A 24,689-nucleotide genomic window follows, 5' to 3' on the forward strand; every position below is an offset into this window, starting at 1 on the left:
GTCACCTGTGGAACCTCCCTCCTTAGAGTGGCCGTATGCTTGGCCTCTGTGCTGTGTGTGGGCATCTTGTTTATGGACCTCAGACTTGCTCATCCCGTTGCCCCTAAACTTCTGAGGGCAGGTGGGTCATGACCTTGCTGTCGTCCCCACCTTGCATCCCCCAGCAGCATCAGAGAACACTCGGGACCTCCTCAACCTTGACCACGACCTTCAGCGTCCCAACCACCCTGTGATTCCTTGAGCTGTCAGTGAGAACTCATGTCCCAAAGGCTCTGTGGAGCTCTGCTCTCACTCACTGACAAAGCACTTGTTGCACTCAGCTTTATGGCATAGGCCACATAGTGAGGCTGTTCAGAGCGAAGGCCGTGGGGGTCACGCCACTTGGAGTCCAGCTTTTCTACTTGCTAACTGTGTGACCTTGAACAGCTTCCTTAAACCTCCCTGAACCCCAGCTCCATTGTCTTTAAGATGAGAAAATAATTGTTCCTTCCCGGGAATGTTGTGAGTATTGAGTGAGGTGGTACAGGTCAAGTGTCTATTAAACACTAGCCACTGTTGTATCGCTGTGCGGCAGAGCCAGTCTGACAAAATACATTCTCAGCTACATGGTCTAACACTCAAATTCTGAACTCACGTGAGCCTTGAAATTGCACTATGGGGACCACATCCTCCCACCTTAGACTCAGTAGCATTTAATGATGGTGGGCATGTCATCACAGGAAGCTTACTTTGTTTCCTTGGCTGTATGAATGAAGCCGTTGCTAGAGAATTAGTAATTCTAGGCTGGGCACAGTGGCTCACGCCTGTAATCCCAGCACTTTCGGAGGCTGAGGCGGGTGGATCACTTGAGGTCAGGAGTTCGAGACCAGCCTGGCCAACATGGTAAAACCCTGTCTCTACTAAAAATACAAAATTAGTTGGGTGTGGTGACGTGTGCCTGTAATCCCAGCTACTCGGGAGGCTGTGGCAGGAGAGTTGTTTGAACCCAGGAGGCAGAGGTTGCAGTGAGCCGGGATCAGGCCATTCCACTCCAGCCTTGGCGACAGAGTGAGACTTCATCTCAAAAAAAAAAAAAAAAAAAAAAAAAAAGGTTAATAATTCTTTACAGAGTATCTCCTGCATGCCAGCAGGCTGTGGACATCTGGAAGAAGCCACATGCCTTGCCCTCAAGTTGCTTAGGGTGGAAGGAAATGATTAGAAATGAGCCAAGCCGAGCCTACACTCTTGGAGTAAGCGTAGTGGCCTCAGACAGAGGAGATCCCTGGGACTGGGAGGTCCGAGCCTTCCACTGGACAGTCATGTGTGAGGAGATTGCATTTCCTAAGCAGGGCACTGTGTTGCGTTACATTGGTAACCCCAATTTAAGGCAGCATAAATGCACTGGGAAAAGAGCAGTATTGGTTAGCCCTGGGAAGTGGTTTTTAGGGTGATTATATTTTTTTTTTTGTGGATATTCATTTGACTTGGATAGTTGTGGTGAGTGCTGCTTTCCATCTTCTAATGGGGTCCTGGGGAAGGCTACATTCCATTTTTTTAAGGTCTGTGCCCCCTGCTGCAGGACCTGCAGCAGGGGAAAATTCCCCAGGATGGGGCTTCCTCCCTATAAGGGTGCTCAGGGCTGAAAATCAGGAGCCAGAAGGCTGACAGTGACCGTACCTCCCTTAACGGATGTCTTCCTTGTTTCTGTGGCCAGGGAGATACTTCAGGGGATTACCGGAAGATTCTGCTGAAGATCTGTGGTGGCAATGACTGAACAGTGACTGGTGGCTCACTTCTGCCCACCTGCGGGCAACAGTGGTGCCAGGAAAAGGCCAAAAGAATGTCTGTTTCTAACAAATCCACAAATAGCCCCGAGATGCACCGTCCTAGAGCCTAGGCCTGTCCTCCACCCCTCCTGACCTATGTATTGTGCCACAGGACCTGGGTCAGTCTAGAACTCTCTCAGGATGCCTTTTCTACCCCAGCCCTCACAGCCTCTTGCTGCTGAAGTAGATGTTTCATTTTTCTGACTCATGCAATCATTCCCCTTTGCCTGTGGCTAAGACTTAGCTTCATTTCATCATTTAATTGTATATTTTTATTTGGAGGCATATTTTCTTTTCTTACGATCATTGCCAGACAGATGCATACAAGTCTGTTTGCTGCGTACACATTTCTGTTGAGGGCGACTGGTTGGGTGAAGTGCCGTGTCCCCGCTGAGGCGAGAAAGGGAAGCATGCCTGGGAGGGTAGCCTGTGCATCTGGTGAGTGTGTCACAAGCTTTGTTACTGCCAAACTCACTCCTTTTTAGAAAAAAAAAAAAAAAAAAAGTCATTCGTTCCATCTTCCTTGCAGAAACCACGAGAACAAAGCCAGTTCCCTGTCAGTGACGGGGCTTCTTGTAATTTGTGGAATGTGCCTTAAACCTGAATGTCTGTAGCCAAAACTTGTTTCCACATTAAAAGCCAGCCAGCTCTGGAATGTTCTGGAAGTGTCTTCCTGGTACCAACTTGTTTTCTTCTGCTTGATTATGCCCTGTGGCTCAGAGTTCTCGCCTTATCAGCCAGTGAAAATTCATGTAACCTTAGATAGAGATTTGTGTGCAGGACACCCTGAGCATACAATAGTTTGCGGGGACTCATTGTAAGGACATGGGAAGGGAGGTTCCCGAAATCCAGGCAGGGCACCCAGACACCTGAAAGGCAAAGGGATCTTGGTTGGTTGCAGGTGCAGTGAAGTCCACTGAAGGTGTGGTAGGAAAAATGTAGCCCTTAACCCAGGTCCCAGGCGGGAAGAAGGGTGTCTGCTAATTCCTGGTGCCCCTCGACGGGGGCCAGAGAGAAGGATGGAGACAACCCAGAGAGTCACAAGACCAGCGCCTCCCCTCAGGGTGCCTCCAGGCTGAAACGGGGTCCTGGCTCTGGTCTCTGGGGACCCTGTGCCCCTTGGTTGGTGGTGTGGGGGAGAGAATCCATAAGAGAGTTTCTGAGAATTACAGTGTCATGTCCAGAAGCTAGAGCTTGCCTTGCATCAGGGGTCTCTACTCACTGCTTTTCCAACCTCCTGTGTTGAGGTTTAGAAAAGAGAGAATCGACTAGGCACTGTGGCTCATGCCTGTAATACAAGGACTTTGGGAAGCTGAGGTGAGAGAATCACTTGAGCTCAGGAGTTCAAGACTCGCCTGACCAACATAGCGAGACCCCTGTCTCTAGTAAAAAATTTGGCCAGCCATGGTGGCTCACGCCTGTAATCCCAGCACTTTGGGAGGCTGAGGTGGGCAGATCACCTGAGGTCAGGAGTTTGAGACCCAGCCTGGCCAACATGGTGAAACCCCGTCTCTATTAAAAATACAAAAATTAGCCAGGCATGGTAGCACATGGTGGCTGTAATCCCAGCTATTCAGGAGGCTGAGGCAGGAGAATCACTTGAACCCAGGCGGCAGAGGTGGTAGTGAGCTGAGATCACACCACTGCACTTTAGCCTGGGTGGACAGAGTGAGACTCCATCTCAAAAAAAAAAAAAAAAAAAAAAAAGTACCTGTCATTGTAGTGCATTCCCTGTAGTCAGCTACTCTGGAGGCTGAGGCAGGAAGATCCCTAGAGCCCAAGAAATGGAGGCTGTAGTGAGCTGTGATTACACCACTGCACTCCAGCCTGGACAACAGAGTGAGACCCTGTCTCAAATGAGAAAAAAACAAAAAGAAATGACAGAATCCAGAGAGACTAGGCTAGATCAAGCCTGCTGGGTCCTGGCAGGAGCCCCAGGGAGTAGCTCATCTGCAGACCTTTGCTTTAGTACTGCCCCTTAAACATAGAGGAAGAATGACATCCAAAGGGTGTGGAGCAGCCATGAGCTGAGAACTAGCCTGGTCTACCTGGGATTGATGGCAGGTCCTGGTCAACACGTCAGATCTGCATCACAGTCCATGCCTGAAGCCCGAGCTGAAGCCCCATCCCTGCTGCTCTCCCAAGAACTCCTCTGCTAGGGCAGGCCCCTTGCCCTTGGGTGCCAGGTGGGACCTGCCTGATGGGATGGGGTGCTTGCCATATACAACTTGCCGTGAACTCAAGGTGACCCAGGTGGCCTTCTGAGTTGTGATGGGGCCTAGAACCAATGTGCTCTGATGTGACCATATTCTGTGATGTTGCCTTGCCCTGTTTACTCCAAAGTTCCCAGCCTGGTGCCCAGCAGGCAATTTTGCACTTACAGACACATTTACTTTGGCTTCCAAAGTGTTTTTAGACATTTGAATTTGTTGCCAATATTTAAACATTGAGAGATTTCATATTTTTAAAAATCTGGAATTCTGGCTTCTCTTGAAAACTCAGAAATTCTGGCACCACGGGGCTTGCATTCCTACATGGCTAGAGCTGAGTTGCAGCTGCCGCTTTAGGCCTGTACCCCTTATTTACCATAGGCTCCCTCTTGTGTTACACTGAGCCCATGTTACCCATTTGGCTCCTGCAGGCCTTTGGGTTTGAGACCCTGGTCTACACACTTGGGGACCACCTGTTGTAAGGTACGTGGATGTGCTTTGGTCAAGAAATAAGACCAAGGTGGACATCCAGGCCAGAGTGACTCAACGAGTTTTGGTCACAGGCGTGTACTCCACTTGTTATGTAACCTGTTTGTGTAAGTTCATACTTGGTTCAAAGCCACTATTGTTTGGAAAAGGTATAACTGCCCTGCTGACGCTGTACAGACGTTCTTGGGCTTGGATGGGCATGGCTGCACATGGCATGCACTGGCACCCAGAGAGTGAAGCTACTGACCACTGTAAGGGAGAGCGACCATCTGGCAGATAGACAGAGGGGAGCCAGGACACGGCTTGGCTTGTGCCCAGATGGGGACTTAAGCCGCTGACCCTGTAGCTGGCCTTGCAGGCCAGGGAGTGCACCTGCAAGCATGGCGGCTGCAGGAGCCGCAGAGCTGGAGAAGACAGCCAAGGTAAAGGTGGACAGTGTGAGAGCTGCTGGTGAGATAGCTGCTGAATAAAACTAACATTTTACCTGCGTACGGCCCGCCAAGTTTTCTTTCAGCTATCGCCTATCCACCCACTCCCCTCGAACCTCAGCATGGGCTGGAACCTGACCCTGGGTGTGACATTTGGCATACTGACACCTCTGTCTGTCCCAATCCTGGTTCTCCCTGCCTTCCTGTTCCTCTCCCGGCCCTCATGGTCATTCCCAAGGGGTCCAACCCATGTTGAGTATGGGCTAGAGGACTTCATGAATGCCTCCTGATCTTCCCAGAGGCAAAGGTCCTGCCTTCCAAGGTCAGTGGGAGGCTGGGATCGACACTGTTTATTATGCTTACGACAAAAAAGATAGGGAGAAAGACATGCAGCCTTACAGGTCATCTTTCTGGGATAGAACACAGTGGGTCTTTTCCTGCCTCCTGAATATGTTAGTCAAGGCCAGTCCATGCTACACATCTAATCTGACTTCTAAAGTAGCAAGTGGAGGGTGAAGCACCGGATGAATTCAGCCCTGAGAGAACTTTGAGCAGCTGTGGGGGCACTGGAAGAAACACTATTAACTAGTTTTGCACCTGAGACAAATGGCCTCGCTCGCCTCCCCTAGTCCTGATGGCATTTGTCTCATGCAAAATTTAAGAAAGAAACTTTGGAGTGCTCACCCTGTGGCTGGGTAGATGATCCTGAAGTGGTGGTTTTCAAGCCTGAGTGTGTATCGCGATCATCAGAGGAGCTTGCTAAAAAAGAGCAGTTCCTGGGGTCAGACCCTCACACATTTTGAGCAGGTGTGGGGGCTGGGAAACTGCGTCTGTAACCCTCTGTAATCTAATGTTTATCTAAATACTACTGTGCTCACACAGAGAACTCCCCAAAAGTCGAGGTGTTCCTCCAGAGGGCAGATGAGCAGATGGCAGACTCTGGAATTCAGTCAGGTGATGAGAGATGAGATGAGGCACTCCTAGCTTTGGGAAGAGGGAGCTGAAAGATGAACCTTTGCAGGTGCCCACAGTCAAAGTGGTGGTTTAATGCCATGCCATGCCCATCTTCTGTTGGCCTTGGCAGGGAATTACAGTCCTAGCTTAGGACTTGGCCCCTTATTTCTGCTGTAGGCTCTTTCCTGCCCTGGCTGAGATGGAGTGGAATGAGACCTAGAAACAGATCAAGCTAAATACATGTCCTCAGACAGATAAAGGTTTACATTTTCACCCCCATCAAATCGGAAAGCTCTCTGCCTGTGTTTTTCTAAGGGACAGGGACATCATTACTCAGTCCCCAACCTGGCCTCATATAGGATCCCCTGTCAGTAAAGGAGTCAGTTAAGCCCACCAGGTATACCAAGGACTCTTACCTTCAGCCCCTACTCCTTGGAAAGCTGCCTAATATTGGTGTTTAGCCTGAGCCTGACTCCTTCTCAACACTAAGAGCTGATGAAGTCCTGAAGCAGAAAGAGCTCTGACGTGAGAGTCAGGCATCCTTATTCTGATCTCAGCTCAGCTACTGATTTGCTGTGACCCTGGAGAAGTCACTTCCTGTCTTCCTGACCCTATAAAATGCAGGGTAGACTAGAGGAGAGCTTCTACAACTTTAATGTGGTCAATGAAATGGAATAGAAAATTCCACAAGTCTGTCCTTCCACAAAAGTAGCAAATAAAGTGGCAAAAACTCAAACAAATGTATGGGAACTCTGGAAACTAATTGAAAGTTTACAGCAATCAGGTGAATACCTAACAATAAAAGCTGGATTTAGTAAGAGAGCTTTGTTGTGTTTTAGCTTACACTGGCCCCAACCCCCACTCCCCAGCATGGCGGCAGCATCAAAAACAATATCCCTCATTCCCTGTATAGGTTCCTGTCACTGGAGGTAGCAGATTAGACCTTATTCTCAAGAAGTATGTTTATTTTGATTTGTGAGGTTGCTCCCTGAAGGACTGGTTCAGATGCCTTGCTTTTATTTTGCCTAATTTGGAACTCTCCCAAAGTGAAGATGGCAGCCTAGAAAGACATTTCAAGGTCAATGTATTAGTGGCTCATGCCCAGGGGAAGGAATAACATTTGGAGCAAACAGGAGACAAATTGAAAAGTTTCAGGAGGAAAGTCTAGGAAATAAGATTGTTTGAGGGAGAATAAGGACTTTAAAGAGCTTCCACATATTCCTGGGAATCTAGAAGGCCATACACATGCCTAAGGCTGGGCATGTGCTTGAAAAGACTTGAGAGGGCCCTGTGCTCTCACCTCTGCCTGACCTTCAGGCTCTGTGCACGCAGGAAGTGAAGGCTAAGGCATAGTTATAAACTGCATGGGTGAAAGTTGAAACGTGTGTCCCGACACAGAACACATCTGCAAATACTAGGAGGCTTTTTGTTGTTCAAAAGAAATCTTTTGAATCACTAGCTGACCACTAAGCTAACCAGAGACTTAGTGGTCACACCTGACAAAGAATACAAACGAAAAAACTAAAAACATAGTTCAAGAAAATAATAGGTTGGGCACAGTGGCTCACATCGGTAATCCCAGCACTTTGGGAGACTGAGGCAGGTGGATCACTTGCACCCAGGACTTCGAGACCAGCCTGGGCAACATGGCAAAACCCCATCTCTACAAAAAATACTAAAAATTAGCAGGGCCTGGTGGCACACACCTATAGTCCCAGCTGCCCAGGAGGCTGAGGTGGGAGGATCACCTGAACCTGGGAGGTCCAGGCTGTAGTGAGCCATAATCCTGCCATTGCACTCCAGCCTAGGTGACACAGTGGAGGAATAATTTTATTTCCAAACTTGCTACATTATAAATAATATTCAAAATGTCCAGTTTTCAACAAAAATTACGAGGTATGCAAAGAAAGTATGGCTCATACATAGAAAAAAAATCTGCTAATAGAAACTGAGGAAAGCTCAGACATTGGACTTAACAGGCAAGACTTTAAGTCAATTATTTTCAAAAAGGTCAAAGGGCTAGAGGAAACCAGGAGAATGATATCTCACCAATATTGATAAAGAGACTGGAATTATAAAAAGGAACCAAATAGAAGTTCTGGAATTGAGAAGTACACAAATGAAAAATTCACTGGAAGGGTTCCAAAGCAGACTTAAAAAGGCAGAAGAAAAAAATCAGCAAACTTCAAGATAGGTCAATTGAGATTACCTATTCTGAGGTGCAGAAAGAAAACAACAACAACAACAACAACAAAGTTAACTGAGCCTAAGACACCTGCAGGATACCATCAAGTGTACCAACATACACCTAATAAGAATCACAGAAGAGTGAAAGTAGAAGAAATTTTTAAAGAAACAATGGCTGAAAACATACTGAAAGACATTAATCTACGCATACAAAGAGCTCAATGAATTACAATAGGGTCAACTCAAAGAAACACTCAGTGTGACATTGAGACACGTTATAATCATACTGTCCAAAGACAAAGCAAATCCTGAAAGCAGAAAGAGCCACTTGACACGTACAAGAAATCTTCAGTAAGATTAATAGCCAATTTCTCATCCAACATTATGGAAGTGAGAAGGTAATGAGGTGACATATTCAGTGTGCTGAAAGGAAAATCTTGGGTGGGCTTGATACTTGTAGATATTCATCTGTGTCTGAGCATTGAAGAGTTAGGTATTTATCATAGTCTTCCAGTCTGTGCTTGTTTGTACCTGTCCTTCTTGGGAAGGCTTTCCAGATATTTGAATGGCTTGGGTGTTGTGATCTAAGCTGTATCTGCTTAAGGATTCACCGCAAGCCCAATAACACTTTGGTTTTTTTTAGCCTCATAGAGGTACTGCCTTGATGGTCTTGAACAAGATTCAGAATTCTCTGGATTACCATACAGAGACTCTTGTTCTATTCCCTTACTGTCTTCCAAACAAAAGGAGTCCCTCTCTCTGTTCTAAGCCACCTGAAGCTGGGGGTGAAAGGGCATAAGCACCCCTGTGGCCACCACCACTAGGACTGCACTGGGTCAGACCTGAAAGCCAGCGCAGCACTGGATCTCACCCAAGGCCTTCTATTACCACTCCCTGGCTACTGCCTATGTCTGCTCAAGGCCCTGGGGCTCTACAATTGGCTGGTGGCAGAGCCAGCCAGGCTTGTGTCCTTCCCTTCAGAACAGCAAGTTCCTCCAGGCCCCAGGTGGGCCCAGAGGTGCCATCTGGAAGCCAGCAACTAGAGTAAAAAATCTTAGAAGTCTACCTGGTGTTCTATTATACTGCAGATGAGCTGGCACTGAATCCACAAGATGCAGTCCTTCCCTCTCTTCCTTCCCCTTTCCCAAGACAGAGGTGCCTCACTCCACGGCCACCCGCCACCACAGGCCACAGGGAGTGCTGTCAGACTGCTGCTGATGTTCCCTTAAGGCCCAGGGATTCTTCAACCAGCTTGTGGTGAATGCTGCCAGGCATGGGACTCACCCTCCAGGGCAGTGGGCTCCCCTCTGGCCCAGGGTAGGTCCATAAATGCCATCCAAGTCCTGGAATTGGCAGTCCCAAGAACCATGTGGTGCTTTACTCTCCTGTGGCTGAGCTAGTACCTAAGGTGTAAGACAAAGCCCACTTTACTTTTCCTTTCACTTTTCTCTAGCAGGAATCTCGCCTTTTAACCACCACAGCTGGGAATGTGCTGGCTGAATCTGAACCTGAAACCAGCAAGACTCAGAGTCTCACCCAAGGCCCTCAACATAGTACCCGGGTATCTCTGCTGGTTATTCAGGGACCAAGGGCTCCTCAGTTAACAGGCAATAAATGCAGCCAAGACTGGGTCCTTTCCTTCGAGGCAGTGGGTTCCCTTCCAGCCCAGGGTGTGTCTAGAAATGTTGTCCAGGAACAAAAATCCTGAACAACATGCTAGCAGACTAAATCCAGCAGCATATTAAAAGCATTATACATCATGACCAAGTGAAATTTATCCCAGGAATGCAAGGGTCATTTAATATATGAAAATCAGGCTGAGTGCAGTGGCTCACTCACGCCTGTAATTCCAGCACTTTGGGAGGCCGAGGTGGGCAGATCACCTGAGGTCAGAAGTTCAAGACCAGCCTGGCCAACATGGCGAAACCCTGTCTCTACTAAAAATACAAAACTTAGCCGGGCATGGTGGCGAGTGCCTGTAATCCCAGCTACTCGGGAGGCTGAGGCAGGAGAATTGCTGGCACCTGGAAGGCAGAGGTTGCAGTGAGCTGAGATCGTGCCACTGCACTCCAGCCTGAACAACAGAGCAAGACTCCATCTCAGAAAAACACACAAACAAAAAAGATGTAATGCATGTAATTAATAAAATGAAAGGGGAAAATCACACATGATCATCTCAACTGATGCAGAAAAAGCATTTGAAAAAACCCAACATCCTTTCGTGATTGAAAAAACACTCAACGAAATAAGACTAGAAGGAAAATGTCTCAACCTGCCAGAAGGCATCTATGAATAAGCCACAGCTGATATTGCAGGTGGGAATGTAAAATAGTACAGCTGCAATACAAAAGAGTTTGGTGGTTCTTCAAAAAGTTAAACATAACAGTTACCATGTGACTCAGCCATTTCATGCCTACATATAGACCCAAAACAAATTGAAAAACAAATACTCACACAAAAACTCATATATGGATGTTCATAGCAACATTATTCATAATAGCCAAAAAATGCAAACAACCCAAATGTCCATCAATTGATGAATAAATGAATAAAATGTGGGCCGGGTGCAGTGGCTCATGCCTGTAATCCCAGCACTTTGGGAGGCCGAGGCAGGCGGATCACCTGAGGTCAGGAGTTTGAGACCAGCCTGACCAACATGGTGAAACCCCGTCTCTACTAAAAATACAAGAATTAGCCAGCCGTGGTGGTGTGCACCTATAATTCCAGCTACTCGGGAGGCTGAGGCAGGAAATCGCCTGGACCTGGGAGGCAGAGGTTGCAGTGAGCTGAGATCATGCCACTGCACTACAGCATGGGTGACAGAGTGAGACTCTGTCTAAAAAAAAAAAAAAAAAAGAATAAAATGTGGTATATTCATATAATAAAACATTATTCATCCATAAGGAATGAAGTACAGATACATGCTACAATACAGATGGCCCTTGAAAACATTATGCTCAGAGAAAGAAGTCAGATACAGCTAGGCTACATATTGTATGATTCTGTTTACAGTAGTACCCCCTTACCTTCAGGAGATGAATTCAATACCCCTAGTGGATGCCTGAAACCACAATAGTCTCTAATCCTATTATACTATGTTTTTTCCTATGCATGCATACCTATGAAGTTTAATTTATAAATGAGGCACCATAAGAGATTAGCAACAATAGCTAAGAATAAAATGGAACAATTAGTACACTATGCCAGCTTCTGTGAAGGGAGAGTTGCGTGAAAAACAACCACCATATGCCAGCAGCTCTGCTCTTCCACTTTGGGTCTTGATTAAGAGAAAGAAGTGTTGCTGGAACACAAGCACTGTGATACTGTGGCCATTGATCTGATAACTGAGAAGGCTGCTAAGTGACTAACAGGCAGGAAGTGTAGACAGCGTGGACCATGCTGGACAAAGGGAGCATTCACGTCCAGAGCGGGATGAAGTGGGATGGCAAGAGATTTCATCTGTCCACTTAGAATGATGTGCAATTGAAAACTCATATATTGCTTATTTCTGGAGTTTAATATTTTAGGACCATGGTTGACTGCAGGTAACTGAAACCACGGAAGGTGAAACCACAGATAAAGCAGGACTACTGTATTTAAAATGTCCAGAATAGGCAAGTTCATGAAGACAGAGACCAGTGGTTTCCAGGGTAGTTGGGAGAGCAGGAATGGGATGTGACTGCTTAAGAGATACAGAGTTTCTTTCTAGAGGGAGAACAACGTTCTGGAACTGGTGGTGATGACTGCACAACTTCTGAATGTACTGGAAGCCACTGCATTTGTACAATTTATTTATTTTTAGTTTTTTTTTTTTTGAGACAAGGTCTCTGTCACCCTGGCTGGAGTGCAGTGGCATGATCATGGCTCACTGCAACCTTGACCTACAGGGCTCAGGTGATCCTCCCACCTCAGCCTCCTAAGTAGCTAGGACTACAGGCACGCGCCACCATGCCCGGCTAATTTTTGTAATTTTTGTAGAGATGGGGTTTCACCGTGTTGCCCAGGCTGGTCTCAAACTTCTGGGCTCAAGTGATCCTCCTACCTTGGCCTCCTAAAGTGCTAGGATTATAGGCGTAAGCCACCACCTCCAGCCTTGTACAATTTAAAATAGTTAAAATGATGAATTTTACATTGAATTTCACTTCATAGGAAATTTTTTTTAAAAACAATAACAAACCACTTTAAGGGACACATAAATTCCCTGGGGGTCTCATTGTAATGCAGATTTGGGAGTCTGGGTGGGTCCTGAGACCCTGATCCCCTTGCTTCTCACCTACGGCCACATTTTGAGAAGCAAGGCCACTCAAAGGGCCCCCACCTGTGTGAGTCAACCCCTGCTCCATCTGCCTCTGTAAATAAGGAGGGCTAAAGCACAGATGGCGGGTGTGGGCGTGTCCCCAGGTCTGAGACTGAAGGGGGTTGCAGGCCTCCTCCAGGCATGGAAGTGGAGGGAGAGGGGGCTATAGTTAAACGGATTACTCTGTCAGCAGACACAGAGGAGACCAAAAGAATAGTTTTTATTTCACATGAAGCTGAGGAAGGACGGCGAGAGGACAGGGCTGGCTGGCTCTGTGGGTGCTGCCTGGCAGGTGCACCACCTCCAGCTGCTGGGCTCCAGCTCCGGGGCTCAGAAGCCATCTGAAAGAAAGCAGAGGCCTCCAGTGAGCAAGCTGGGGCGCTGCAGGGTACCCGCCTCCGGGGTGTCCAGCAGTTCTTTCCCTTCCCTCCCTAGTCCCCGGGAACTCCTGTGCGCGGGACACAGGGATCAAGGAGACAGCAGAGTGCAACCCCATCCCTGCCTGATCAGTAGGGGTTACCCGTCTTCCGAGAGGGTTTTGGGGTGGAACAGGAGTGGTTCCTCAGGGGGAAATGAAAGGAGCTAAGGAGCTCCAGTCGTGAGAAGGCCAATGAAGGAGGCAGTTTCTCCGCGCCGGGGTTGTGCTGAGATGGCATCTAGGGCTGGCTCTTCCAGAACCTCATTTGACACTGGGCGGCAGCGACCGGGTGGCGGGGGCCGGGGGCGGGGAGCAGGGATGATGCCGTCCCTCTTCCGACCCCAGGGAGCGCTGGGGCCCTCCCTGCCTGCCAGGCTACACCTGTGCGGTGGAGTAGCCGTTCCTGTCTCGCCTGCCCAGCCCCAGATGACAGCAGCCCAGAGGCGGTCCTCTGCCACCTGCACTGCTCACCTTCTCCGAGGAGGTCGGGAGCGGGGCTGAAGGGTCCCGGGGGCAGGTTCCAGGCCAGCTCCTCCAGCAGGCCCAGCAGGCCTTTTACCTCTGTCTCCAGGTGATCCACGGTCTTCTCTACCATCTAGAGTGGGAAAGGGGGTAAAGTCGAGGACAGGAGTGGTTCCACGTTCTGCTTTATCAGCCAGGTCCTAAGAGCAGCTGGCGATACAGTGCGGTGCAGCGAGAAAGGACTAGGCGCTGCGGGACCTGGGTTTCCTTCACTCAGGCTCCACCCCTACCTGCCTCAGTTTCCCCAGATGACAATATCCTAGGGGTCTCGCTCTCTAAGGTTCCTTCCTTTTTGGCACTCAGTCACAGGTTTGGATGAAGCGCCTGTGGAATACTCTCCCTTTTGGCCTTTGCAGGCTGGAGCTCACATTCTTTTTGTTGTTCTGCCCCCTGGTGGTGTCTCTGCCAAATGACAAGTTTAGGATTCTGAAATTTACTCAGGGTTCTTTTTTCCCTGTGTGTGCCATGGATACCACTGGCAGTGTGGTGAAGCCTACAGACCTCTTCTCAGAATAATGCCTTAAATGCGAAAAATAAAACATATAGAATTACCAAGGGCACCAATTGCATTAAAATATTCAAGTATTAGGCCGGGCGTGGTGGCTCATGCCTGTAATCCCAGCACTTTCGGAGGCCGAGGCAGGCAGATCACTGGAGGTCAGGAGTTCGAGATTAGCCTAGTCAACATGGTGAAACCCTGCCTCTACTAAAAATACAAAAAGAAGCCAGGTGTGGTAGTGCCCGTCTGTAGTCCCAGCTACTCGGGAGGCTGAGGCAAGAGAATCACTTGAACTGGGAGGTGGAGGTTACAGTGAGCTGAGACCACACCATTGCACTCCAGCCTGAGTGACAGAGTGAGACTCTACCACAAAAAAAAAAAAAAAAAAAGAAAAAAGAAAAAAAAATTCAGGTATTTAAAATTAAACTTTTTGGCCCAGCATGGTGGCTCACGCCTGTAATCCCAGCACTTTGGGAGGCTGAGGTGAGATCTCTTGAGGTCAGGAGTTTGAGACCAGCCTGGCCAACATGGTGAAACCCCATCTCTACCAAAAGTACAAAAAATTAGCTGGGCATGGTAAGTACAAAAAATTAGCTGGGCATGGTGGTGCATGCCTGTAGTCCCAGCTACTCGGGAGGTTGAGGCACAAGAATCACTGGAACCTGGGAGGCAGAGGATGCAGTGAGCCAAGACTGTACCATGCGCTCCAGGCTGGGTGACAGAGACTCTGTCAAAAAAAAAATTAATTTTTTGAGTAATATATGTATTGGCTGGGCAAAGTGACTCATGCCTGTAATCCCAGCACCTTGGGAGGCCGAGGTGGGTGAATGGCTTGAGCTCAGGAGTTCAAGACCAGCCTGGGCAGCATAGCAAAACCTTGCCTCTACAAAAAAATACAAAAATTAGTCAGGCATGGTGGCACATGTGCCTGTAGTCCCAGCTACTTGGAAGACTGAGGTGGGAGGATCGCTTGAGCCTGGGAAATGGAAGTTGCAGAGAACCGAGACTGCACTACGGCACTCCAGCCTGCTAGACAGAGAGAGACCCTGCCTCAAAAAAAAAGAAAAATGTATTTATTAACTCACTAAATCACATGATTTAACATCAGGCCTGACCACAACTGAAATTTTGACACAAGGGTAAAAATTATATGTTGAGATATTCACAACTAGAGGCAGATGAAATTATCTGGATTTCTATTGATGACAAAGTTATAGTACTGTTAATACCACAGCTTGCTGTCTGTATTTATGATGAATGGGACACTCAATTTCAGTTAAAGTCTTGTGACAATAAAGATGTAAACGTTTCCCCACACAAGTTAGGAATCGTGGCTATATAACAAAACAGTGACTGAATTTCCACCTTCCCACCCAGTAACGATGTTGAAATATCCGGCGGGGGGCGGGGCGGATAAGCAAGGCCTTAGGAGAGGCAGAGTCCATTGGGGGCTGGGCAGCCTGGCAACCCAGATGCGAGGATGATGTTGGACAAGGTGGTCACAGGGCAGGATTGGCCTGGATGTCCTCACATTCCAAAGCAAGCCTGCATCTGCCCATAAAAACACCATTCTAGAAGGTGGTCCTGAACCCGCATGCCCTTCCAAATCACCCTTTTACCTCCTCCATGACATCTAGACGGCGTTGCACAGCCATATGTCTGTCACACACTGTGCTCTGAGCTGAATCTCCTCGTGGAGGGCTGAAGGGTTCTGCAGCTGTGGAAAAACGAGTCTTTTCACTGTGGGACCCTTAGTGTTCCATAATGCCAGAGACTCCTGTAAACACTGGGCTCAAGTGGGGTCAGTCCTCAAGGCAAACGCAAGAGCAAGCAAAGGAAGGCCCAGGTGGGGGTCAGTGTACGAGTGTCAGCCATCTCAATCCCACCAGTCTCTACAGTCACAGCCACCTACAGACCCAGATGAACTTCCTCAAGGAGGTAAAGCCCAGGGAGGAAGGGAGTACGGGCTTCAGCCAGGGAGCTGCAATGATGGAGGGGTCTGAAAGAGCGTGGCTCACTGTGTAAACCCTGCAGGCAGCCTGCAGTGGCTGGAGATACAGGGTGGGCGGGAGATAGACTGGAGAGGGAAGTCCTGGAAATGAAGCCAAGGGGGTAGAGTTTTAACCCAGGGGCTTTAATAAACCAGTTCTGATGCTTGTTTTGTTTGTTTGCTTGTTTGTTTGTTCTGAGACAGAGTCTCGCTCTGTCGCCCAGGCTGAAGTGCAATGGTTCGATCTCGGCTCACTCCAACCTCCGCCTCCTGGGTTCAAGTGATTCTCCTGCCTCAGCCTCCCGAGTAGCTGGGATTACAAGTCCTGCCACCACGCCCTGTTAATTTTTGTATTTTTAGTAGAGACAGGGTTTCACCATGTAGGTCAGGCTGATCTCAAACTCCTGACCTCAGGTGATCCGCCCGCCTCGGCCTTCCAAAGTGCTGGGATTACAGGTGTGAGCCACCATGCCAGGCCAAGGGGGTTTATTTTAACAGAAAAGTCACAGGGTCAAACATGAATTTTTAAAATAGAGGGAATAGATTGGAGGGAGATGCCTTTGAAGGCAGGAGGTTACTGCAGCAATCAGGATAAGAGGGGTGAGGGAGAAGTGATAAGCAGAAGCAGGAGCTGTAGGAATAGTGAGGAAGGAAATGAGAGGAGATATTTTAGTAGCAGCATTGAGGCTGGAAACCCATTAGTAACAGTTGGCATGTGATGAGCGCTTACCATGCACCATGTAGGGTGCTAACTTAACCTCTCCAACTACCTGTTGTTATGCCCAATCTACACATAGGAAAACTGATGCACAGAAGGGTGAAAGGATGTGTCCAAAGTCACTACTCGTAAGCAGAGGATCTGCCATTCAACCCACTCAACTCCTGATTCACCGTTGTTCTTCTTGAGTTAGCTCTTCCAGGCACCATCAACCCTCATAGCAGAAGTCTGAGAGCCCTGATTCCAAGTTCGGGTTTCAGAGTTGGTAACCCTGAGATGCCTGTGGGGCATCAGGGTGGCTGGAACCTTGGAGAACGCTGACACTCAGGAAGGAGGGTGCTGCCCCAGAAGTCAAGAGAAGCCAGGAGCTTTATAGATTCTACAGAGGATGAAAAGGGTCAGCACGACCAAAAGCAGCGGGGAGGTGTAGCAAGTTAAGGACTGGAAAGAGAGCACAGAAAGGCCCTGCTAAATTTTACCCCAGCACTTTTAGGAGTGGTGGAAAAGCAGAGTTTGGATTACTGGGAGATGAGAAGGGAAGGTGAGGTTGGGGGTAGAAACTTGGAATCTGGAAAATTCCATGAAGCTTGGCTGTGAAGGAAGGGAGATTGGATCGCAAGGTCTAGAGAAGTATTTATGGTTTTTTTTTTTTTTTTTTTTTTTTTTTTTTTTTTAAAGTATTGGAAAACACACCATGCTTACAGCCTGAGGGACAGGAGGAAGACAAGAGAACCCAAGGAATGCACTTCCTGAACTGATGGGAGGCCCTGGATCCAGAGCAGGGGGGACCACATCTGGAAGGAAGACAGAGGAAATGCAGCAAAAACAGGCAAAGGCAAACCATCTAACTAGGGGCCAAAAAGTGGAGTGAGCTCCCACCTGATGGCCTCTGTTTACTCTGTGCAATAAGATGGAGATCACGTAGGGAAGAGAGCTAGATGTTACAATGACAAGAATTCTTTGAGTAGGTTGCTAAACACAGACATTAAAATAGTGACCATGGTGTCTGGAAATGGCAGCTCGTGCCTGTAATCCTAGCACTTTGGGAGGCCGAGTGGGAGGATCGCTTGAGTCCAGGAGTTCGAGACCAGCCTGGTCAACATAGTGAGACCCCAGCTCTAAAAAGAAAAAATTTTTTAAGTTAAAAAAAAAATGGTGGCCATGATGGGAACATTTACACCACTGAAATCAATGACCCACACCCCTTTTTTTTTTTAAGAGCCAGTCTATCAGTGCACCACTAGGTAAGGGACTTGAATAAAGAGAGGGCTTCGAAAGAGGATGGGCAGAATGAGGGATGCAGTGTGGGAGGACCATGCAGAATGAGTTGGCATCAACAAGGAATCCTGGAAGCACGAGTCCTCCCCCAGCAACGCTCCATAGTCTGGGCGTAGAGCAGCAAAGACAGATGGCTGGATGGAGCTGAAACCTAGGAGTCTGCAGGATGGATGTGGTGGAGGCAAGGGGCCAAGGAACTGAGATTTGGCCAGTCAGGGGTTTAGGACAGGAGCCCTGGAATCCAGCTGGAATAAGGAAGGAAATGAGGCCAAGAAGGGGGCCAATAAATTGGGAGAAACGGGGGCTGAAGAGACGGAGGTCTTAGGAATCACACGAGGAACAAGAGGTAAAGAATATTGCAATTTTAGCTTTTAGAGGTAGAGCAGCTTCAGATAGTGACAATATTAAGGCTGTGGCCGTGGATGTGAGCATCCAAAGCTCAATGGGGGGAGACAGTTATGGAACTTGATCTCTCTACGTGCAAGGCTTGTAGCTGTAAGGCCTTGGTGTTGGAAGGGTTGGCCAAGGGGCCACCTGCAGTTGTCTAGAAGTGGGGCAGGTCTTGAGGTAAGACAGAGCTGGTGATGGATGTGTAACTCTGAGAGGCCGAGTGATTTGCCCAAGATCTCACCATCTGCAAATGCCTGGACCTCAGGCACCCTGACCTCCCGGCCTCATCTCAGCAAGGTGGAGCCCCTACCCTGTGAGTTTCTGATTCCAACTCTATCTAGCTCTCAGCTCTTCCACTCAGGGATAAGAACAAGACCAGGGACAAAATGTCCTTCCACTCTGAGCATCTTTTGTGGAGAACAATCTGTTTTTCAAATTATCCTTTCCATTATTTCCCTCCACTGAACTTAGAAAAGACTTTTCAAAAGATAATGGTGTTATTGTTGAATCTGGGGAGGGAGGAGGACATCATAATGGTGCTTTGGTTATTTTTTTAAGGAGAGTCCTTTAAAGACGTATACTGAAATATTTACAGATGAAAGGCTGTGCTGTCTTGGATTTACTTCCAAAGTAAATAATTCAGGCCTTGGTGGGGATGGGGGAGAGGCATGCGTGGATGTTTAGAGCCAACAGGATGGGCTGAGAGTTGCTAATTGTTGAAGCTGGTGATGAGCACATGGGGTCGCATTCAGCGATTCTGTCTACTGTTGTGTGCACGGTTTGAAATGTTCCATAACACGAGTCTGATGGGGTTGTCAGCAGAAAGCAGCAGCCATCGTGGGCTGCAGGCATCCATGTAAAATATTCAGAGACAGAGAGGCCCCTGGAGGCTATGCTCTATCCTGGCCCCACATCCTGAGAAGGCCCTTGAGAGGCAGGAGCAAGTCTAGAGGAGGTTATGGGAAGGGACTCCTTTTTTTTTTTTTTTTTCAGACAGAGTCTCACTCTGTCACCCAGGCTGAAATGCAGTGGCACGGTCATGGCTCACTACAACCTCTTCTTCCCGGGTTCAAGCAATTCTCCCACCTCAGCCTCCAGAGTGGCTGGGACTACAGGCACACACTACCATGCCTGGCTACGTTTTGTAATTTTTGTAGGGATGGGGTTTCACTGTGTTGCCCAGGCTAAGCTCAAACCCCTGGGCTTAAGTGATCCGCCTGCCTCGGCCTCCCAAAGTGCTGGGATTATAGGTGTGAACCACCGCACCCAGTCTGGGACTCCAAATTTTAACTCAATTGTCTCAGCTAAAACTGGGCTGCTCAGCTTGGAGAGGAAAAGCTCTGAGGGGGCCGGAAGAGCTGTTCCCCACAGACAGAGTGGCTGTCCTGGGGGAAGGCCTGTCGTCATAAGTCTGTGGATACCCATACCTCCTGCTGGCTCTGTCCAGAGGCCTTTGGCCAAGGCTTTCCCCTGAGGCTCACCTGCCCTCTCCCAGACCCTAGCCACTCTCCCCTCACACACTTCCTCCAGGCTTAGGCCAGAGGAATGCGGTGTGACCCTGCCAGCCAAGTGGGAGTCTGGCGGCTTTAGAAGTCAGGAACAACCAGAGCCTGCTTCTCTCCACTGGCCTAAAACACCCTGTTCTCTACGTGTCTGTGATGAGGTCTAACTTGGCTCCAAAACCCCTCCAGGGAAAAGGCTGGGCTGAGGTCACTCCCAACATGGCTCAGCACTAATCCTTCACATCTGGACAAAACTGTGCTCTGTGCACCCCGGAGCAACTGTCCATGAGCTCATCGGGGCCTCCACGGAGTGCATCTGAGAGAGCAAGATTGGAGCAGGGCCTGACATTGTACTGCCTGCTCCCTCCACACCAGTGTCCTCACCATAGCGCTGACTTGAACGCATCGTGGTAGAAAACATGCTGGAGACCCCTGTTCGCAGCCTGGTTCAGCCACTAATGATTGTGGGATTGTGAGAAAGTTTCTTCTCCTCCCTGAGCCTCTGCTGCCTCCTCCATAAAATGGGGTAGGGTAGGCCCGAGGCCCTCACTCCCCTGTGTAGTGCATCCTTAATTCTTCTCTGTGTTTTGGAGGCTGCAGAGAGGCCTCAAGAGGCCTACAAGAGCTGGGCTCAGTGGTTCACACCTGTAATCCCAGAGCTTTAGGAGGCTGAGGCAGGAGGATCGCTTGAAGCCAGAAGTTTGAGGCCACCCTGGGCAACACAGTGAGATTCTGTTTCTACAAAATAAATAAATAAATAAATAAATAAATAAAAAATAAAAATAAAAAAATTAGCCTAGATTGGTGGCATATACTTGTAGTCTCAGTTATTTGGAAAACTGAGGTGGGAGAACTGTTTGAGCCCAGGAGTTTGAGACTACAGTCAGCTACGATTGCACAACTGCACTGCAGCCTGGGTGACAGTGAAAGACCCTGTCTTGTAAAAAAAAAATAAAAATAAAAATAAAATAGTAGACACGCATATGCACCCACAGGGCTGTCAGTGGCTCAGACAAGGGGAGTGGAAAAGGCTGAAGGATTATGATGATTAACCCTGAGCAGCCAAGGCTGTGGCTCCGCAGGGCTCCCTTCCTTCCTTTCCTCCTGCTCTCCCAGGCCCTGCCAGTTGGGAAATGGACCTCCTTGGATGCTGCGTTGTTTTCTCTGGCCCGGCTCCTGCTTGGGGCCTGATGTGCACCCTGGATGGTGGCCACGGGCGGGGCATCCTGTGCTGGTGAGAACAGGCTGCTGTGGGGCCTGGAGGCCCCAGGGGAGGGCTGGGCTGGGCTGGCTGCCCCAGTTAAAGAGACGTGGCCGCTGGGTCCCATCGTCTGAGGCGGAAGTACCGCTCCTTCTACTTACAGGCCTTACAGGGAGACCTTTTTTATCTGGACCCAAACAGTAAGAAAGTGCCACAGCGCAGATGATTTCTGCATGTTGGGTGATAAGAAATGTTTTCTCAGTGGCATCTCTGAAAGGTGCTGCTGTATCTTCTGAATTGTCAAAGTCACACTCTGCTTTGAAAAGCAACCCTGGCCACTTGGTGGTTAATTATATTTGACCACATTCAATATAATAGAATAATAAATTTACCACATCCAATATTTGTATTAAAATGTATGATTCATTCGAAATCATCCATGGGTTTTGATTATTTTTGAAAGCTGCAGAACACTATTCTTCAAGTGATTCTATAAAAAACTCCAAAATACAGGCCGGGCGTGGTGGCTCATGGTCTAAAAAGCTATCAGGGATAAAGGTTTCTCTGAGTGCTGTTAAAAGAAACCAAGACTGCGACCCAGCGCGGTGGCTCATGCCTGTAATCCCAGCACTTTGGGAGGCTGAGGAAGGCTGATCACTTGATGTCAGGAGTTCGAGACCAGCCTGGCCAACATGGTGAAACCCACCCCCGCCGTCCCCGTCTCTACTAAAAAATGCAAAAATTAGCCTGGCGTGGTGGTGCACATCTGTAATCCCAGCTACTCAGGAGGCTGAGGCACGGGAATTGCTTGAACCTGGGAGGCAGAGGTTGTGATGAGCCAAGATCACACCAGTGCACTCCACCCGGGATGACAAAACAAGACTCTGTCTCAAAAAAAAAAAAAAAAAAAAAAAAAGAAAGAAAGAAAGAAAAGAAAAGAAAAGAAAGAAAGAAAAGAAAAGAAAAGAAAGAAAGAAACCAAGGTTGGAAGTCGGACATGCTAGAGATAGCTCTCCATTTATAGAAAATATAAGGGGTGGAGGTATTTAAATGACATCAAAGGGATGCAATTAGCAAAATCTAAAAGCGGAAAACTTTACAGGACAAACTTAGTTTCTTCAACAACAACAAAAATTTAAGTAAAAAAAGGGGGAGAGAAAACTTACATATTTAAAGAGATCTAATAGACATATTGACCAAATGCAGTGTATGTAACCTTATTTGGATTAAACAAATGAATTGCAAAAAGATATGACACAATCAATCAAGGACATTTGAACAGTGATTGAATATTTAATGATATTCAGTCACGGCTTTTGGAGTGTGATCATGGCATTGCAGTTGTGTTTATTAAAAGAGTGTTTATAGATGAAAATACATGATGCCAGGCCAGGCGCGGTGGCTCACATCTGTAATCCCAACACTTTGGGAGGCCGAGGCGGGGGGATCATCTGAGTTTGGGAGTTCGAGACCAGTCTGGCCAACATGGTGAAATCCTGTGTGTACTAAAAATACCAAAAGTAGTCAGGTATGATGGTGCTTGCCTGTAGTCCCAGCTACTTGGGAGGCTGAGGCAGGATAATCAGTTGAACCCAGGAGGCGGAGGTTGCAGTGAGCTGAGATTGCACCACTGCATTCTAGCATGGGTGACAGAATGAGACACTGTCAAAAAAAAAAAAAAAAAAAAAGAAGGAAGAAAAGAAAAGAAAATACACAATGCCTGGATTTCCTTTAAAATAATCCAGGGAGGGGAGAGAGGGTGGAAACTATAGATGAGATAAAACTGCCCATGAACTGATACTTGTTGAAGTAGGGGTGATAAGTACCTTATATGATTCTTTCATATACTATTATTTTGTGTTTTGTATCCAAAAGTTTTCATAATCAAAAGTTAAGATATGTCATCTAAAATCTGAAAGATTATGCACAAAAATGTATGAAATCAGTGTGAAATTACACTAATACATGAATACTTTCTTTCTTTTCTTCTTCTTCTTCTTCTTTTTTTTTTTTTTTTTGAGACAGAATCTTGGTCTGTCACCCAAGCTGGATTGCCGTGGCTTCATCTCGGCTCACTGCAACCTCCACCTCCCAGGTTCAAGTGATTCTCCTGCCTCAGCCTCCTGAGTAGTTGGGACTACAGGTATGTGTCACCACGCCCGGCTAATTATTGTATTTTTAGCAGAGATAGGGTTTCACCGTGTTAGCCAGGCTGGTCTTGATCTCCTGACCTCGTGATCCCCCCGCCTGAGAGGGAGGTGGGGGGAAGAAAGTGAACAGTGAAAGGCAAGGAACCCAGCTAATGAAGTACCCAGACAGCCTCTCCCTTCGGCACAGCTCTCTACCTCCACCCGGTCCCCGATCTCCACCCAGAACAGCTCAGTTCCCCAGAGAAGCTCCCTGGAAACTGGGAGGTGACTTCTTCATCGACCGCAGAACCACCTGAGGCCACCTGGCAGGTGAATAGGTGGCCTTTCTCCTGGGCCCCCCGCCTGATTCTTTAAGGCTGTGCTGAGCTAGCCTGGGTCAGTCACCCTATGGAGTCTGGCTTGTTATGCAATGTCCTGTAAAGCCAGGCCTGAGCCTCCACTGGCCCTCTGAGACGGAGCTGGCCTCCTGGGCTGCCCCACCCAGCAGCTGTGACCTCCCACTCCAGATCCTGGCTCCTTCTCTCTTGCCAGCTCTACTCCGGGCATCAAGCTTCTCTCTCTCTCCTTTTTGGTCTCTCTCAAATCTTTCTCTTTTCTTCAATATCCTCTCTCCCTCCACCCCTTGCCATTTCAATCACTCTTTCTCTTTCCTTCTTCTTCTGTCTCTCAAACTCCTTTTTCTTTCTATCCTAGTTCATATTTGTTCAGGGAAAGCCTCTTTCTGTCTCGGCCTCTCCTTTTCCTTTTCACTGTTTATTCTTTCCTCTCTCCTTTATCCCTCCGTTGCTCTACTTCTCTGCCTTTTTCTGAGTCTGTTTCCTCTCAATCTTTCTCTCCATCCCTCCCTCCCTGCATCTGCTTCTCTCTCCATCTCGCTGCTGTGTCCAGCTCTCTCTCTGTGTCGCTCTCTTGCTCATTCCTTCCTCGCCATCTGCGGGTCTCCCCGGCTCCAGGTCCCCTGTAGCGCCCCGTGCCCCACTCACCGGCCAAAGAGCCCGCGGCGCGGAGCAGGGTCAGCCCGGCCAGCGCGCAGAGCAGGGGCCGCATGGTGCCGGCCCGGCAGAGCGCAGCGCCGCGTCTGCCCGCAGCCGCCCTTCCCGGATCGCGCCCGGCCGGCCCGGGAGGAAGTGCTCTCAGTTCGAGCCAAAATTCCTGGGCGGCTCCGGGCTTTCTGGCTCGAGAGAACCCGCCCCCTCCAGAGGCCCCTCTGCATCCCACGGGCAGCGCGGAGCCCAGAGACCCCAGGAGCTGAGGCACCGACGTGCCACCTGGGCGCCTCCCGAGGAAGGGGCCGCCCCCTCCCCGAGTCCCCGCGCCTCCTGAGGGCCCGGGGGGTGAGGGGATTGGGTGAGGTCTTGGACTCAAGGCGACCGAGCCTGGGGTCAGGGGTTTGTTGTGAGCCCGTTTCACAGGTGGGCAGACTAAGACTCGGAGAGAAGTGTCTTCCTCGGCATCACTCTCAGCCACGGCACAGGATCTGAACCCCTGTCTCCCGGGAGTGTGGAAGCTTTTCTCTGTCCACCTACGAGCAACAAATTAATTCTAATTACATGGGACAGTGTCTGCCCCTAAGAAGGAGACCCAGAAACTCACTGCTCTGGTAAGGGAGTGATAGCAATGTGAAAAGGTACTTTTCAAAAAAAAAAAAATC

The 24,689-nt window shown here is 48.6% G+C and overlaps 2 protein-coding genes across 10 annotated transcripts in view; one reads left to right on the forward strand and one right to left on the reverse strand.

Annotated features, from left to right (window-relative positions):
- The window catches only part of ANXA11 (annexin A11), a 46,854-nt gene extending 44,384 nt beyond the window's left edge, over positions 1-2,470 (forward strand). For all 8 annotated transcript variants that reach the window (XM_028826418.2, XM_077946457.1, XM_077946458.1 and 5 more), the window contains one exon: positions 1,694-2,470. In XM_028826418.2, the coding sequence (XP_028682251.1) occupies positions 1,694-1,753 (60 nt within the window). In that variant the 3' untranslated portion in view covers positions 1,754-2,470. The remainder of the gene's footprint in view (positions 1-1,693) is intronic.
- Positions 1-24,193, reverse strand: part of PLAC9 (placenta associated 9) — a 316,145-nt gene extending 291,952 nt beyond the window's left edge. The window contains 4 exon segments of one of the 2 annotated variants that reach the window (NM_001266469.1): positions 12,577-12,711; positions 13,260-13,383; positions 15,429-15,526; positions 24,022-24,193. In NM_001266469.1, coding sequence (NP_001253398.1) covers positions 12,701-12,711; positions 13,260-13,383; positions 15,429-15,526; positions 24,022-24,085 — 297 coding nt within the window. In that variant the 5' untranslated portion in view covers positions 24,086-24,193 and the 3' untranslated portion in view covers positions 12,577-12,700. 2 annotated transcript variants of the gene reach the window in all.
- Positions 24,194-24,689: the final 496 nt, after the last annotated feature.

The sequence above is a fragment of the Macaca mulatta genome, chromosome 9 (genome assembly GCF_049350105.2).
Source record: "Macaca mulatta isolate MMU2019108-1 chromosome 9, T2T-MMU8v2.0, whole genome shotgun sequence".
In the NCBI taxonomy this organism is placed as follows: Eukaryota; Metazoa; Chordata; class Mammalia; order Primates; family Cercopithecidae; genus Macaca; species Macaca mulatta.